The 17,529-nt window shown below is 40.9% G+C and overlaps 1 protein-coding gene across 1 annotated transcript in view; it reads right to left on the reverse strand.

The window, feature by feature from the left end:
• Nucleotides 1-5,702: 5,702 nt before the first annotated feature.
• The window catches only part of fndc3ba (fibronectin type III domain containing 3Ba), a 128,561-nt gene continuing 116,734 nt past the window's right edge, over nucleotides 5,703-17,529 (reverse strand). The window contains exons 24-26 of the mRNA XM_076294299.1: nucleotides 13,709-13,875; nucleotides 13,369-13,496; nucleotides 5,703-9,730 (exon numbers count right to left, since the gene is read on the reverse strand). Coding sequence (XP_076150414.1) covers nucleotides 9,413-9,730; nucleotides 13,369-13,496; nucleotides 13,709-13,875 — 613 coding nt within the window. The 3' untranslated portion in view covers nucleotides 5,703-9,412. The remainder of the gene's footprint in view (nucleotides 9,731-13,368; nucleotides 13,497-13,708; nucleotides 13,876-17,529) is intronic.

The following is a 17,529-nucleotide window of genomic DNA, read 5'->3' on the forward strand; positions in this document are numbered from 1 at the left end:
GAGAACTGAGAAGAGATAACGTGTTACTGTAAAAGACCTTGCAGAGATAACACATCAGAAGGTCTGATGAGAGAACATAGTCATTATAATAATAGTTGTGGCATCAGATTGAGATTCTCACAAAATGATGACAAAGAAATGGTCACAGGAATGTTTCGTTTTCTGCTTTTTGTGAAGTGTGGCACATTGATGTTGACAAAATGTGCCTGGTAAAATGCAAAATGTTTAAAATGATTGCTGTTTTCGGTATGACATAAAAGCACTCAAATGACCTGTGTGTGTGTGTGTGTGCATGTGTGTGTGTGTCTGTGTGTGCGCACACACAAATGTGTGTGTTTGTGTGCATGTGTGTGTGTGCATACATGTCTGTATGTGTGTCTGTGTCATAAGGAAGGTGGTACCAGACACTGTACTGACATAGCACCTGTGTGTATGTGTTTGTTTACAAAGAATAGTTCATCAGCCTTGCAAATAACAAAATATCCTCGCGTCTGCTGAATGTATTTACTTTCAAGGACTGTATTATGGTGAACAGCTGTAAAAAATCTGTAACAAGATGACATGATGGTAAATGTAATGATGTTTATATATAATGTAGATATTTATGTGTGTGTAATGAGATTGTGAATGTACAGTAAACTGACCCAGTGCTGTCTGCAGTTACACAATGACTGGAGGGTGATGGGAATATGTGACACTTGGATCATTTCTAGAAATTGTTGCAAAGAATTCATTAAGGTGCAACAAGGTCACCATTAAGGTCTCAACGAGCCCCAAGGAAGGTGTCGGTAAATCAAGAAGCCTCTTGCAGGAGGCTGTAGGCGGGGAGGGGAGCCCTAAATCAGCTCTTGCAGGCATTGAGCTCGGAGAGGAGAAGAAACATGGTCCTGTCTGTGAAAAGGCCAGACCTGCAAATCCCCCCTCCCCCAAGTCATCGTTAGTCTTCCCCCAAGGGTGTAAAATGTAGCAGTGCCAGGTTTTTAAACTTAAATAACTGCCGCTCAATTAGGATGGAGAAGAGAAAAAGAATGAAGACTGGGAATGTTACCAGACGTACACACATTACCTCTGCATTCAAACTACAATTATTAGTAGTTCATTAAAATTCAGAAGGCTTTGTTCATCTTAACTAATATGAAGAGGACACAGACCATACAAAAAAAGCTAAAATAGATTGAGATAAACAATTGGTAATGTTACTAAACTCGATGGCTGGCTGGTATAAGGGGGTCATTTTACTAAACTGGATGGGGGTCTGGTAAGAGGGGGTGGTTTTACTAAACCGGGGCACATTTCCCAAAACCATAGTTGCTAACTAAGTTAGCAACTTTGTCGGTTGCAATGCAATTACCCATTGCCAACCAACTAAGCCATCCAGGGGAAACGCACCCCTGGATGGCGGTCAGGTATAAGGGGGTCGTTTGTTTCATTTGCAGCGATTCAAGATTGTCACTGTGAGGATGCCGACGCTTCACAACCACAAAGTCTTTAGAGATGCTAATAGTATTATCACAGTCTGTAGCCTGAAGATTAGTTTTGTTGTGTGTCTGTGTGAATAAAACATTTATAAAGCACACCGCTGTGCAGTCTGTCCTACAAAGCAGATCATTATTGGTTAAGGAGTTGAAGGAAGATGCACTGTGTATTTTATTGATAATAATGTCTATGTTGAAGGAGAAGTTGTAGCACAATTGTGCAGTCCAAATACACATTATTTCAGGGGATTATTTCAGGTCATTTCATGGCTCGCTGTGAGTATGCCAGAGTAGATGAGGTCAAGATTACATAAAGCACATTTTATGGGTTTTATGGGTTAGATTGTCACTCTCTTCAGACAGATCTAACTCTGTGCTGCATTCCTCTCCTTTTAGGCTGAATCTTCTTATGCATGTCAGTGTGGAGTTCTCTCTGCTGTTAACAAGGGTAAACACACAAAAGTGGGCCGCTCAATGAAACATCTCATAGTAGTTTTAAATGTGGGCTAGAATGGGGACTAACATATACACACACCCAAGGGCCCTTGTCCTCTGTACCGAGACTCATCGCAGCCTACCCTACCTGAGCTGCCCTTGTCCTCTGTACTGAGACTCATCGCAGCCTACCCTACCTGAACTGGTACGTCTCCAAATCATCCCCTTGGAATTCTAAGGTTCTATCTATGTTCTGAGTAGTTCTGAGATATTGAGCTTCAAAGTCTTAGAATTCCTTAAATAAGCAGAACAAACCTCTTTAGATAAAATGTCCAAAAATGCATACAACTACAAGAACCACCTCACCTCAGCTTCTTAAGGTGTTACATAAGAATAAGAATAAGATATACCGGTACATACGAATCAATAACTCAATTTAGACAGAAATGCCAGATAGAACCTTATAATTCAAAGGGGATGAAATGTCTCCATCAGAGTCCATCATGTGGTGAAGTGAGGGCGCCAACTTCAGCAGCTGCTGGTGACAACCTCCTCCTTGGCATCTCTGCAGCCAGCCGGTGTCAGTGCCACGTGGTTTGCAGAGCTGCTTCACCTGTGTGCTTTTGAATGTGTTTCCATGGTTGCCACAGACTCACTGATTGCCTTGGATGATCCTGATTTGTGTTAGTGTCTGACAGCACGCGAGGGGAGAGGAGAGGAGAGGAGGAGTGGAAAAGAGAGAGGAGAGGAGAAGAGAAGAGAGAGGAGAGGGGAAGTGAGGAGGGGAGAGGAGAGGGTCCACTTGTGGGATAATTTTTATATGTCTCTCGTTGAATGTTTTAGTATACCTTACATACATGTAGTGAAATCTAATTACCATCCTCTTACTCTGACCCTTGTGCCATCTGAAACCCCTATGTTGGAATGTTTTGACTTAGGAAAGCCTGTGTCACCGAACTAGGGGTGACCCTCAGGATGAGGGGTGGTAAACATTATTATCTGTTAAAAAAACAGATGGTTAGGTGATCACTTGTGGGTGGGTGACAACTTGTGATTTTCCGTGGGTGTGTGTTAAGGGTATAAGAGTTGGCTTCACCCACAGATGTGTGGGCTTGTTACATTGACATTTCATGTAGGTAACATGCTCCTGGCGTCGTGAATAAAGGTGCAGTCTCATACCAAGTTGTCTTGGATTCATTTTGACCACACACTCACACTAACAGTCTGGGGAGGCGTGCTGGTGAGCTGAAAACATTATTAGATGGGGTTGGACTCAGAGTCATGACAGTCAGTTGTCTCTCTGCTGTTGATTGGCTCAGCGCATATTCACAAAGAATTCACAGTGCTTTTTTTTTTCCCACATTTTGTTATGTTTCAGACTCATCTTAAAATGGATTCAATTATTTATTTTTCTCATCAATCTACACACAATACTCCAGTCCTACTGGGTCCTTGGTTACCTGTCTGACCTAACACCTTTACCGTAATTTCCCAACTATTAGCCGCAGCTTATACATTGATTTTGCAAAATGTCCTCAGCTATGAGGTTAATACACAGGGGCAGTTAATATGGTATTAATGTGGCTTTGTTTCTTTTAACTTGCATAAAATACTGCCCCGTGGCTTAAACACAATGCGGCTAATACACCAGAAATGACTGTACCCATCAGATCTGAGAGCAGATGGAGGGGGTCATGGCTTTGTGTTGACTTAGTCACCTTCGGCTACGACCATGCACCCACCCACTCTGTCCAAGTGAGGAATGTTAGTACTGCCAAATGTGCTTACAGTACATCTGATAAGATGAATGTTGGGACCTCTAAAGAATTTACAATATATCCTTATAACACACTTGGTAAAATTAATTTGAATTTTACATGATGTGGTTAATTCCTAATTCTGTATTTCTTTCCTGTATTAATATTACAGTTACAGTTAGAGACAATAAAACACATTTGGGGTAGTCAAACAGCCAAACCAAATTCATTACCCAAAAGCCTAAGGTAGAAATAATAATAAAAAAATCATGTGCGGTTGGGCCTCAACAACACATTTTTCTTGCTGTTTCTTTCATTGGGGTTTATCACAACTGACAGTGATCCATGCATCTGAACTCTGCATCAACACTGGGAACTGCAATGATGTTCCTGTGGTAATCATAGGAATCATTTGGAGAAGCTTTGTTGTTTTCAATGATGCCAACCGTGACAAGCTGGGCAATCATTTGAAAGACTCAATTTTACAACTCTATTTTTGCAGTGAAGTGTATGAAAGTTTCTTTATTAACTTTAGAAAGTCATTTTATGCACAAGACACAACAAAACACAGTAATTTGTCTCAGCACTGCTTGTGTGCTTGGCTTCACACTATGTACAAGGGGCTACATTGAGATTTTTGGTGGGAAAGATCAGGCAGTCTGCCGAGAGACCTGCACCAATAGGCGGCATTTGACCATTAAACCACACATGATCCAAAACATACAGCCAAACAAGGCAAGAAATGGTTAACTGAGAACAATATCAACATTTTAGAGTGGTGGAGACCAGACCTCAATCCGTCAAAAAAGTGAGCACAAGGCCAGAGTGATAGCAAATAATCGTTCCTGACTCAAAACCCGGATTGCTGTTAAAAAGGTACAGTCTGTAATCAAAGTATAAGTAAGTATAAGTATATATACTCTTTTGATCCCGTGAGGGAAATTTGGTCTCTGCATTTATCCCAATTGGTCGGGGTTTCGAACCGGCAACCCTCAGGTTACAAATCCGAAGCGCTAACTAGTAGGCCACGGCTGCCCATTGGGGATACATAGAGAGGCTTGGTAGGTATTATAAGAACCATTTTTTGATTCCATGTTTCTACCACATTGTCTTACAACCTTCTGCCATGTGGCCAGGGGTATGAATAATTTTGTTCTTAACTGCATGTGACATGAATGCTCATGAATACTTGCTCTATTCTGTATTGAATGTTTTTAACTATTTAGCCAATGGTTAATGGAGGAATTCTTCGTCAACACTTGGAGATTTAATGCGGACCTGTGAGCACTATAGTTTATCTTGTTCCCAAGACTCCTTAAAACAACAGCTAAACACAGTCTGTTATAGCTGTAACATGGACCTCTCTGTGGAACACAGTCTGCTATAGCTGTAACATGGACCTCTCTGTGGAACACAGTCTGTTATAGCTGTAACATGAACACAGTCTGCTATAGCTGTAACATGAACACAGTCTGCTATAGCTGTAACATGGACCTCTCTGTGGAACACAGTCTGTTATAGCTGTAACATGGACCTCTCTGTGGAACACAGTGTGCTATAGCTGTAACATGGACCTCTCTGTGGAACACAGTCTGTTATAGCTGTAACATGAACACAGTCTGTTATAGCTGTAACATGAACACAGTCTGTTATAGCTGTAACATGGACCTCTCTGTGGAACCTGGGCACGAAAGAGACATCAATGGTTTGTCTGAAGGATGTTGATAGTTTACTCCCAAATCAGAGCTCTTAGAATGGGTGGTATACAGTGGGTTTTATGGTGGCACATTTCTCTGCATGCCCTTTGCCTGACTTTACCCTCATCAGCATACAAACTAAACGAGACAGCAGATGGTGTGGAGAAAGCATTGCGCTCTAACTAAGAGAACATTTCACCAGGAGTACAAGCATTTCAAGGCTATTACACAACCTGCCAATATTGTCTTCTTTACCAAACTGTCACTAAGCAATTGATTACATTATGGTTCCCAGTATGCTAAGCAATGACTGTCGAAAACAGCATACAGTACATGAGTTTCTTCCAAATCAGAAAAAATTAAAACATTTATTGGGCATAAATATATTACATATAAGCTACAGGTACTGATAAGTCTTACATACATTGGGTAGTATTTGCAAAAATCTATACATTAAAATTGATATGGCAGTTTCTTTTACATAATGCTTATGAAATTGTCTAACATTTACAATACAAGAAGAAATGTATGATTCTTAAAAATTGTAGACCATGAAAAGCTTGGAATGTTTCTCATTTTTTCGAACTTTGAGGTATAAAATACATTGTTTTGGAAAATAGTTCAAAACATTTGCTCTATACATTTACCAGGGATCATTTTGGGAGTTTGGGAGAACTCTTCAGCAAACTACATTAAAAATCAATGCTTTTGCATTCAAACAAAAAATAATGGTATAAAAATAGTAACAAACTTGTTTGGGTAAAAAAAAAGTTAGGTCTCTGAAAACCATTTGCTTAAAATTCTAAGGACTTCGTTCATCTTAACATATAATTTGATGAAGACACAGACCTTATAGATAAACAAAAATAAATTGAGATGAATGCAAACAACAATAATGATATAAGGTTTAAAGATCTTTTAGACATTATTGGATTTGTTTGACTTCCTATTTGTTAAAGCCATCTTCCTCCTGCTTTTAAAAAAGGTTGCAGCCTAAACAGATTTCATTAGGGATATAATCACTTGAAATAATTGAAATTTGATCACAATAAAGTTTATGAAGACTAATATTTTGCTTTTTAAAAAGTGCTTCATTTCTGTTAGTTGACATATAATATCTCTATATAACTCTATATATCATTCCATAGCAAAATACTGGATGCGTTCCCTACTGAGCTATGATGCATGGAAAAAGAGTACTTGCTCAAAACAGTCTGATTGTATCTCTGACCCCTCAGAGTGAAATTGTACAGAGAACTTCACCTCAATAAGGGGCTACACAAATAAATGGCACAATTTTCTCTACAAAAAGAAAAAAAGGTGTAATCACAGATCAAGTTATCATTTTCCTCTTTCAAGATAATAATGCTCTATAGTCACAAAGGATTTGTCACACAACCCTTTAAATAAACAGCAGACAAAGAAAGATAAGTAAGGTGGACAGGTCTCAGCTTTGGCAAACGGTATATCATAAGCTTCAGAACACTATTAAGCCATACCAAAGTGTAGCGAATTATATCCCATTACAAAACACCATAACCTGGTTAAACATCTGCTACAAACTCTCTATGCAAATACAATGGGCTGAAAGCACAGCTCTTCTCTGAAAGGTGATGAATAGGCATTCGGTTATATGTAAATGTAGATGTTATCAGCATGTTGCTTGCTACATGTACCAAATTATGGAAAGAAACGTCATCAAAGGGTTATTATTATTATTAGGAATGCTGGCCTTAATCATAAATCTAAAACATCCAAAACAAACAAACAGAAATAACATGCTACAAGAGAAAAAAAATAGTACGTAACTACATGTCTCTTAATTTTTTTTAAAATAAATAAATGAAGATTGCACTGTAATTGGCATTTAAAGTACTGAATGCAATATATAGTATAAATAAAACTAAAAGAATTATACCTTAGATTCCCATTTACTTTGGCAAAGGTATCTTGAGCTAGTAAACGATTTTGCTTACGGACACAAAGGAGCAAGGCACAGAAGCACACTGAGAGCAGAGGTGCGAGGATGCAGGGGAACAGAGAGTGAGCCAAACAAACAAACAAAAAAATCAATAATAATAATAATAATAAAAACAATAGTGTTTGCAGCACCCTCCTGGTAACAAATAATTAATTTCTTCACCTCTTGAAAGTCCATGTCCCTGAGGTACGATGCATGCTGTCAGTCAAAAATGAGGGAGGGGCTTACTGACCACTAAAAGCCCTGCACCCTGACAATTCCCCTTCTTTTTTCCCTTGCTTTAAAGAAAGACGTCTGTCTGCAGGTCTATAGGAGGATCTCTTTGGATTTGTGGAATCTGATGTTTTGTACCTTGGCTGATGAAGCGCATTACACGGCCCTTTACCCCAATAGTGATTGGCATACATGTTAAGGTTCTTGGTTGGTATTTAAAGATTAAGGAGGGGTTCACTGCTAGAATTGTGTCATGAAAGCACCTTTTGAAATTGAACAGAATTTTGAAGCCACAGCAGGAGAGAGAGACAGAGAGAGAGAGAAAGAGAGAGGATCATTAAGGGGTATTACAAAGACAGATGACGATTCACGGAGCACGGAGCGCGGAGCAGCGGCTCGAGGAATTCTTTCACAGCAACGCACTGGCTTTTGCTTTGATTGGATTTCTTGTGGCACTAGTCATTCAACAGTCGTCCTGGTCCCTGGGTCTGTAGTGAGAGCAGTGAGATCTGACTCCAGAGGTAACGGAGCAGAGGAACTTCTGGGGCCTGACCGATTCGGTCCGATAAGCACAACAACACGACAAGCAAGAGGTTTAGGACTGGAGTGACAGACGCCGTCACGAACGGACAGCCTGACGAAGCTCCAGGACGCGCCCCTGTTCACTAATCGGGTGCCTGTGGCAGGCCGGCACTACATCAGGGGCTTGTGTACGATACGGTACGGTACGGCCACCTCCCATGTTTCACCTGCACCACTACTGACCACAGATTAAAAAAACAAACAAACAAACAAACAAACAAACAAAAAGCACCAAAGTATGTGAGCCGACTCATCCTCCACGACACTCCATTTGAGAAGCCTACTCAAAGATTTCTCAAAATAAACTGTGTTCATAGAATTATATATATTTTAAATATCATTAGATAACCGGTTCGATTTTCCTTGGAGATTATATATATATATATATATATATATATATATATATGTGTGTGTGTGTGTGTGTATCTATATATAAAACACATGATAGCAGCATTACGATAACCACAAACAGATTGCAACTTTTGCTTTGGCAGCTTCAATGCAAGAGCTCCAGACTTGCCTTTTGATTGACATGTGATTCATTGGGAGGATCAAACCAATCAATTCAGATGCTACATGTTCTAGAGGCCAAACTGCCAGGCTGGAGCCATCCACTAGTGTTGGGTTCCTTTTGAACACTGTGATTTCTCTTGTAAAAAACGAACAGTACAAAGAACAGCATTTAAAGATCAACAACGAAATCAGACTACGATCAATAAAGCTGTGATGCCTATCCTTGAATATGGCTGTAACGAGGCAGAAAATGTCTGCAGCAAACTAGGTGAGATAAAAAGACACATAAAAGGCCATAAAGGTATAAAGAATATTACATTTCTTTTTTTCTAGTTGTACACCATTAATGGATTAAAAAAAGAACATGCAAATCATTTGGCTACAGGACTATTTTTAAGGCTTAATATATCCGAGTTTGTGTTCTCAACCATGACGGTGTGGTAGATGTAACAGGCTTTTTTTGGCAGATGTGGCAGATCCAAAGACGAGATGAGAGAGTGAATGAGTGAACAAATGAGAAAGAGAGAGAGAAAGGGAACTGAGAAGAGTCACAGTGAAGAAAAAGAATGTGCAGGTCAAAAAGAGTAACAAGCCTGAATACATAAGTTGGACTACACCGGTAGCGTCAGACATATACCTCAAGTGTTTGATGATTTCTTCTCATATCTCACTGAAGAGCTACTACTGAAAAGTTTCTTTGCTTGTTTGTTTGTGTATTTGTCTTCCCCTCGTTGTGCTCTATTCCTCTCGGCGGTTCCATCACTTCATGAAGAAGTACTGCAGGATGAACGCCATGAGGATGGAGAGGGCCGCGAAGGCGCAAACGATGACCGCCGCGAAGCGCTCGTCCGTCGAGATGATGGCGGCGGGGACGACGGGGCCAGCTGCTGCAGCGGCGGCCGCGTCGCCGGTCGGGGAGGGCTCGGGGCGGCGCGGCGTGAAGAGTGAGGCCGCGCTGAGAGGGCCGCAGAGCTCCTGAGCGCTGTCCTGGCAGCGTCGGCACACGCACACGCGGAAGCGGTACTCCGTGTTGCACTGCAGGAGCATCTGGTGGGACGTCTCCTCGCCCTTGTACACCTGGAGGAGGGTCGGGGGTCAGGGGGAGAGGAAGGGAGAGAATGGGAGAGATGAGCAAAGGGGCTGGTTGGTCACACACACTCATCATCAGCTTTTGAAAACCTACTTACAAAGCCTTTTAGTCTAAACAGAGCTCTCTCTCTCTCTCTCTCTTCAAATCAAATCAAATGGTGCTTTATTGGCATAAATGAGTAAAGTCATTGTTGCCAAAGCTACAAGTATAACATGTCAATAATCAACTTTACATTAGTATTGATCTCTTTCTCCCTCGGTATGTGCATGTAACTGTGTGTGTGTGTTGTGTATCAGCTACTGGTACACTGTTATAATATATAACCTACAGCACGGGTCCCCAAATAGTTTGGCCAAATGATGTCAAGCATGCCATACCAAGGGCCAAAGCATCCAGGATTAAAAATGCATACACCCGCAAACATTTAAAAATGAAAAAATAATCATCCTAACACTCACACATATTTCTATATCTGGCTCTGACCAAAACATTTTTTATTTACTGCACCACTGAAAACAAATTAACAAGATTGTGAATTTAAAACACCTGCCCAAAGTATCTTGATACTAAATCATCTTGTTAGGCTACTAAAAGGATTCTAGTATAGGGCAAAAACCAAAACATCAGCACAGGAATGTACAGGAATGACCAACATAGAACTTTTAAAGAAATCTGAAAATATTGTCAATGTAAGATGTGAAAGTAACCCATACAAAATGACTTAGCCTACTGTGCCACAGTGTGTTCAGAAATAATGAGATTAACAAAGATTTTAGAATGGATACTGTTGAATAGTTTGCTAGGTTCATTGCTAGATTTCATTGTTGCTATACCCAAATCCTTTAACTTTCTGGGCTGTATTTTGGGTCACCAGCGCATGGCGTAAAGTTCGTTATTCACCGGCGCGAAGTTGAATTCGTTATTTTGCACCTTTATTTTTTAAGCATTGCGCCCAGGGGTGTGGCAATTAACAACCTAGGGAGGGACCTGGCGCATTGTCTAAAAATCGCTATCATACACCACCTAAACCTGGTCAGAACTCAATGGCGAGTTGTTCATATGTTATTTTAAGAGCGCATGTCAACAGTCATATTGGCAGGTGCACGCACCATCCTTCTATCATTCATGAACGCACACCAGCGCACGTCCATACAAAGCATTACAAATTGCACGATTACAATGGTAAACATAATTAGAATAAAGATATTACGAAATACTGTACATCTCATGATGAGTAGTTATTCACCATCATTTGCAAATTGGTAATGACGGTTAAAAGTGATTAGGGGAGAGGCGAGAGACACGTATGGAGCACAGCTGAAGACGCACTGTCACGAGATATAAGCAACTCCTCTGCAGGATACATGTTGTTTTATTCAGTCATTTGAGCAACATTAGGGTAAGTGTTGCTTTTTCCAGCCTATGTTTTCGATGGTAACCCATTGTCAGTCAATAGTAGTAATAAAGTAACTGCATATAACTGTCTTGTCGTTGACTGACTCCTTGGTGAAGTTAGTTTCACTTTGCCAATGAGTTCAAATAATAGACGAGTGCAAATGCGTGAAGGCTATGCTAGGTTTTAGTAAAGCATGGTTTAAGAATGACTATTCCATACGGTCTCGCAAGCAGCCTCCTTCAAATGCGCCATTGAATGCCAAAATACCGATGCATTTATTTGACATATCGCGCGTTGCGCCGTTAAAGGGAATGACAGATGTCATTCTCATTGGTTTAAAATGATGTTACGCCCCAAACACACCCATATGACTGATTAAAAGACCTAGGAACACCTTGTTACGCCATGCGCTCCACTTTTGAGAACGAAACCCCTCCCAATGTGAACTGGACATCCTACTAAATTTGAATAGACTTTTGACGAGTGACGATGCACTTTAGAATGTCATGATAGGGCCCTCTATGTTTGATTCTGCTCTTGTTACCTTGCTAGATAGTGTTAGATCACAAGTTATTTAACCATGGAATTCATCACATTTACATGTTGTCAAAATTAGATGTTTATTTTGTTCATTCTTTAGCTTGCTTGACTTTTACACATGCACATTGCTGCTATAAAAGGAAACCTTTATAATCAGCTGGAATTCACTAGTTTTTCAAATAAAAGGTAAAACACACACATGTCGCGCTGGCCACTCACTTGGCTCTTGCGACCGGATGTGGCCCGCGGGCTGCTATTTGGGGAACCCTGATCTACAGTATACTGTATGACGCATTTTCTCTATGTAGAAAAATATTTTGTTTACACTCATACTGTACATTCAGATCAAAAAACATAACTGCTTTGTTGTCTTCCTCAGAGTTTTTCACATTTTGTGTCTATGTTCTGTGCTGGCTGTCCAGTTCCATCTTACTGAGATGAGCTCAGCTACATACACATAAATATATTTAATTTTCTGTAAGTAGAACACATGATGTTTCCCCCCAAAACCAATGACTGACTCATTTTGACCATTCACTGCAGATACAAGTCTGAAAGAGAATTTTCTTTATCACTTATTTTCAGAGCCAGCGCAATTATCTGGATTATAAAAAATAAGCAATGTTCTATTTAGGTTGTTCAGATACACAGGCACTCAAACTAATACCGAGGCTTGCCTTATCCTAAAAGGAAAAAATACATTTTTCATTCAGCATGCGGCACTGGCACTGTCAAGAATGATGTTGTTATGCCATTTCGTTGCTCCTGTTTCTAAAAACTTATCAGCCCCACCAAAACCCCAACATATGACTACAGTAAGTGCTACTCACTGCTGAAATGGGCATAGCTCAACAGGAGACCAGAAATGTGTTTCAGAAGGAAGAAATATGAAATCCTGGTACCTTTGTGGTGAGGCTGAGGACTAGACGCTCACATCCTCTTTATAAGGCTGTGCAAGTGCTGAGTTCACATGTTGCAGTCACAGACTGTTTATAAGGGCATGCTGGACATGTCTAAGACCAAGTTCTTTGAGGATATTCCTTTGATCTGCAAGCACTAAACCCACTATCTTCATGGTGTTTTATGGTTTACTAGATGCCAGACTGACAAGTCTTTTATAGCCCCCAAATGTCTCCACAAATCCCAAGTGCAAATGATGCAGTAAAAAGTGCACATTAATGTCACTTGCCCCCACAGACCCATTGCCATCAGTGGGTAACTCTATTCAGCAGCACCAATGAGGCATTATTGGGTGTTGGAAAGACTTATGAGAAGAAGTCTCCTTCCTTTTTAGCACAGCCATGGACGTGCAGCCATGGCAGGTTTCTGTGTGAATACTAACTACTGAGGTAGGCAGTGATGGATTGCTTGTCTCTTCGGAGTGCCATTCCCACAGAGATCGCAGCTGTCACTCCGGTGAAGAGCTTATGGATGGCCCTGTTTTCTCCAGAACTGACAAGCACAAACACTTCTTAATAGACCCACCGGTGAGATGACATCAGGAACTGCACAAAACGCTAGCAGGTTTTGTGACGCACAATAGAGGGAAGGTACACTGCAGAAGCTACGCAGCGCAGACACAAAACAATGTGGACTCACTTCAGAACATGTTCAGTTTCATTTCTGAACTGTTCCAAATTCAAGTTGCGTAAATGAAGTCCCAGTGAGTAGAAGGAGAGAGAGTCTCACCTGCTTGTAGTCCAGCTCTCTGCCGATGAGCATCTGCAAGCTGTAGATGATGGGGTCTCCTCGCATGGGGGGCACTGACTCCCAGCTCACCTCACACACGTTCCCCTCCAGCTGACACACCCTGGGTGCTGGGGGAGCACACACAAATGTCCAAGAAATGAACACACATACATACACAAACACGCATGCATTCAAGGTTGCACACACACACACACACACATATACACACACATACACACACACACACACACACCAACAGAGAATGAGGCACTGGCTCATCACCCTCAACTAGCATTCACAAACTTAACTCAAAAGGTCTAGGAGAATGTGCTGAGATTACCTCTAAGTGTGGGGGGCACAGATTTGGTAGTGGTGAAGCAGTAGGTGTCCGAGTGCGGGCCCTCGCCAGCCTCGCTGACCGCCTGGATCCTGAAGCAGTAGGAACTGGACTCGGCCAGCCGTTGCATCTTGTATGTGTGGCTGGGCCCACGGTAGATGGTCTGGAACCTGGACAAGGGTGCGGGGGGGGGGGGCATGTAACCTTAGTGCTGGTGGTCAGACTGAGCTGTTCAAATTACAGAATGCAGCAGTCATCACTCATTCAAGATGAGTGACAACAATACAAGCAACAATACAATATGGCAAAACATCAAACATGTTGCAGAAAACATTCAAAATGCAAACTATTTAGGGTGCATCATTAGGCTGCCCATTTTTGTTGTATCTCATGAATGACTTATAGTGGCGCAAAAAGTGGGTATGCGGCGCATAGGGGTACAAAATATGACCGCCGCTTTGTCCTGTACATCCGTTCCGCGAAAATAAATCACAGTTCAATTTGTCTCCATCTTTTACTCCATCCCCCACTCTTGAAACTTTTGTGTATGCTTGTTTGGCATGCCTGAGTGTGTGTGTGTGGCTGCACAGAAAGTAGCCTAGTGGTGCTGAAAAGGTGAATAGATTGTAGAATAGCCAAAGAAGATGTAGCATTGTTATAAAACCTTTAAAATCTCTAAACAATCACAAGTAGGCCAGTTCATCACAGTTCATCCATTGCAACTGGATTGATGAAAGGTCACTTACACCTGTAGGCTACATTGTATTTGGGAAAAGCAAAAGGTATCAGCATAATGTTATTGTTAATGTTATTTATTTATTTATTTATTTATAAACAAAAACATCTCTGTCAGTTCCATGCCGTTTTCAACAGCTATCAAAAACAAAGGTCATTTTTGGATGGATGGATTTTTTGTGAATGTTTCTTCTTCTACATAAGATTTTAGTCATCTTTAGTTCATGTGATACTTTATTGTCAATGCACAAATTAAGTAACAGTAGTCTGAAACGTTATTATTAATGCACAAATTAAGTAACAGTAGTCTGAAACGAAATGCTGTTTTACATCTAACCAGTGGTGCAAATAACTGACATGTCCAAATGGGCCTTGATGAAATGCGTCGCTAAACTGTTCATACACATTTTAACGGGCCAAAGTTGAAGAGCTGTTGTCCGTTATTGTTCGTGCAAATATAGGCTGATTCATGTTCCCTTGCATTGTGTAACTGAGGTCCATGGCTAGTCTGGCTTTCACCAGACCAAGCTCAATCTTTTAAGAAATCAAAAAATAACTAGATGTACCGCATAGCGGTACAAAATATGACCGCCGCTCAGTCCTGCACATCCATTCCGCGAAAATAAATCATATTAATGAATTTGTCTCCTCCATCCCTCACTCTTGAAACTTTTGTGTATGCTTGTTTGGAATGTGTGTTTGCACACATTCCGCACACAAAGTAGCCTACTGGCGCTGCAAAGGTGAATAGATTTGTTTCTGGGCCAAAAAATCTGTAGCATTGTTATAAAACCTTTAAAATCTCTAAACAATCACAAGTAGGGCAGTTCATCACAGTCCATCCATTGCAATTGGACTGATGAAAGGTACACCTGTAGGCTACATTGTATTTGGGAAAAGCAGAAGGTAGCAGCATAATGTATTTATTTATTTATTATTAAAAAAACAATCCCTGTCAGTTCCATGCAGTTTTCAACAGCTATCAAGAAGAGAGGTCATGTCATGGATTTTTGTGAATGTTTCTTCTTCTACATATGCATAAGTTTAGTCATCTAGTTCAAATGATATTCAGCGTTATTGTCAATGCACAAATTAAAATGTCCAAAAGGGCCTTCATGAAATGCGTTGCGAGACTGCTCATACACATTTTAACGGGCAAAGTTGAATAGCTACTGTCCGTTATTGTTTGTGCAAATAATATGCTGATTCATGTTCCCTTGCATTTTGCAACTATGAGGTCCATGGTTAAGCTCAATCTTTTGACGCAATCTTTTGATTTTCACCCAGCCTAGTCCATGGTAGGCGCCCGATAGAAATATTGTTTAATTTTGCGATTGAGATATCCACGCACTGGCGCCCCCCCCTGCGACGTGTTCGCCCCCCGGTTTTAGAGCTATTCTAAATGCAAAAATGCATAGAGGGAGTTATGACAAAACCGTGACTGTTAACAAACTATAAGCTATATAAGGTAGGCCCTATGCTAGGCCTATTACACAACACAAATTGTCACTAGGCTATGCTGGCGACCCAAATAAAATCTCCTTTGGAACCAATGGCTTACACCTTACATCAAGCTGCCACTTCTTGGCGAAAAGTTAATAGTTTTGCATATCAGTAGTAATACATTTCAGGTAGCTGTGTGAATCACGGAAAGGGCGAATGAAGTAGACACTTCTAAATGGAACCCAACCCACTGTACAGTAGCTCAAGGTCTGTGGCTAAAGCAGCCATAATGAAAGTGTTATCATTGTTTGGATACTTCACACACACGTGTTTTTTAATCGCATAGACTACAACTGTACCAAGCTGGAATCAAAGCACATCGACTCCCCTCTCACACCCTAAACACGCACTTCGAGCAAACAAAAAGCGCCTCAGTCTCACGGAATAGCCATAGGCAAAACTGTATTTGACCGGTGTAACGTTGGTACTAAATCATCCATCGCAAAGAATGATTTTTGTTGCACGTGCAACAAATATGTGTAGGTACAGCCCTGCCCTGAATACATCTCAACGTGCGCTCTAAAACATCTGGTTTAAATGGAGATGTAGATCATCACGGGTGCGTTAATAAATCTACATTGCGGCGAGTTGACACAAATTATTCACTTTGACGAATTTATGTAGTTTCAGTTACTTTACTTTGAGCCATGCTCTTCCTTACTTGAATCACCTTTGAAAATAGAGGATTGAAGTAGCCTATATGGGTGTTTGGGAATGAACGTTGACTCAGATGCTTTTTGAGACCTTGAGCAGAAATGTCCCAACCCGTTGTTTATGATGCATCATAGACAGGTTATCTTTCAGGTAGCCTATATATTTTCCATTAAAAAACCATCATGTAGCGAACGTGTTGTGGCTAACTCACTTAGCTCCTGTTAGTAGCCTAGGTTATGGTCATAAGCAAATGAGATGACAGTCGATAGATACAATTAGTGCTGTTATCGATTTGCTTGGTATAAAGGCATTTATAATCAAATTGGCCTCCATCACTCAACCATGCTAACGGTAACATTATTTTACCTACGTTCTGCTATTGATAGGATTAACGTAGCCTACCTGCAGTAAAAAACAAGCATGTCCGAAAAACACAGGTTGATGTGGGCCCTTGAGACCAACATACCATAAAAATGTCTTCATCCTCGGTGCCACGGTTCAGGTAGTTATTTAGGAAAAACTGCATTTTTTGGGTTTCGGGGGGCCCAGCACGGAGGGGGAGTGGCCCCCGGGGACCAAACGAAATTTTTCCGTAAAAGTCTAGTGGGGCTACATACCCACCAAATTTCATGTGCCCCGGTGTTTCGGTGCGCCGGGTATCGTTGACCAAAATTTCAGGAAGTAGATGACGGGGAAAAAAAAAAAAAAAAAAAAAAAAAAAAAACTTTAACACCCCCTATATGACCACTTCGCTAGCTTCGCTAGCGGCGGTCATAATAAATAGTGGAATAAATTCACCCAGCCTAGTCCATAGTCACCCGATATTGTTTAATTTTCCGATTGAGATATCCACGCTCTGGCTATTCTAAATGTAAAAATGCATCAGGGAGTTATGACAAAACTGTAACTAACAAACTAGATCCTAATAGAAA

This window comes from Alosa pseudoharengus, unplaced genomic scaffold (assembly GCF_046254945.1).
Source record: "Alosa pseudoharengus isolate Yale_2024_CS ecotype anadromous, Long Island Sound unplaced genomic scaffold, YU_APseudo_1.1 YU_APseudo_1.1_scf_2, whole genome shotgun sequence".
NCBI classification, from domain to species: domain Eukaryota; kingdom Metazoa; phylum Chordata; class Actinopteri; order Clupeiformes; family Clupeidae; genus Alosa; species Alosa pseudoharengus.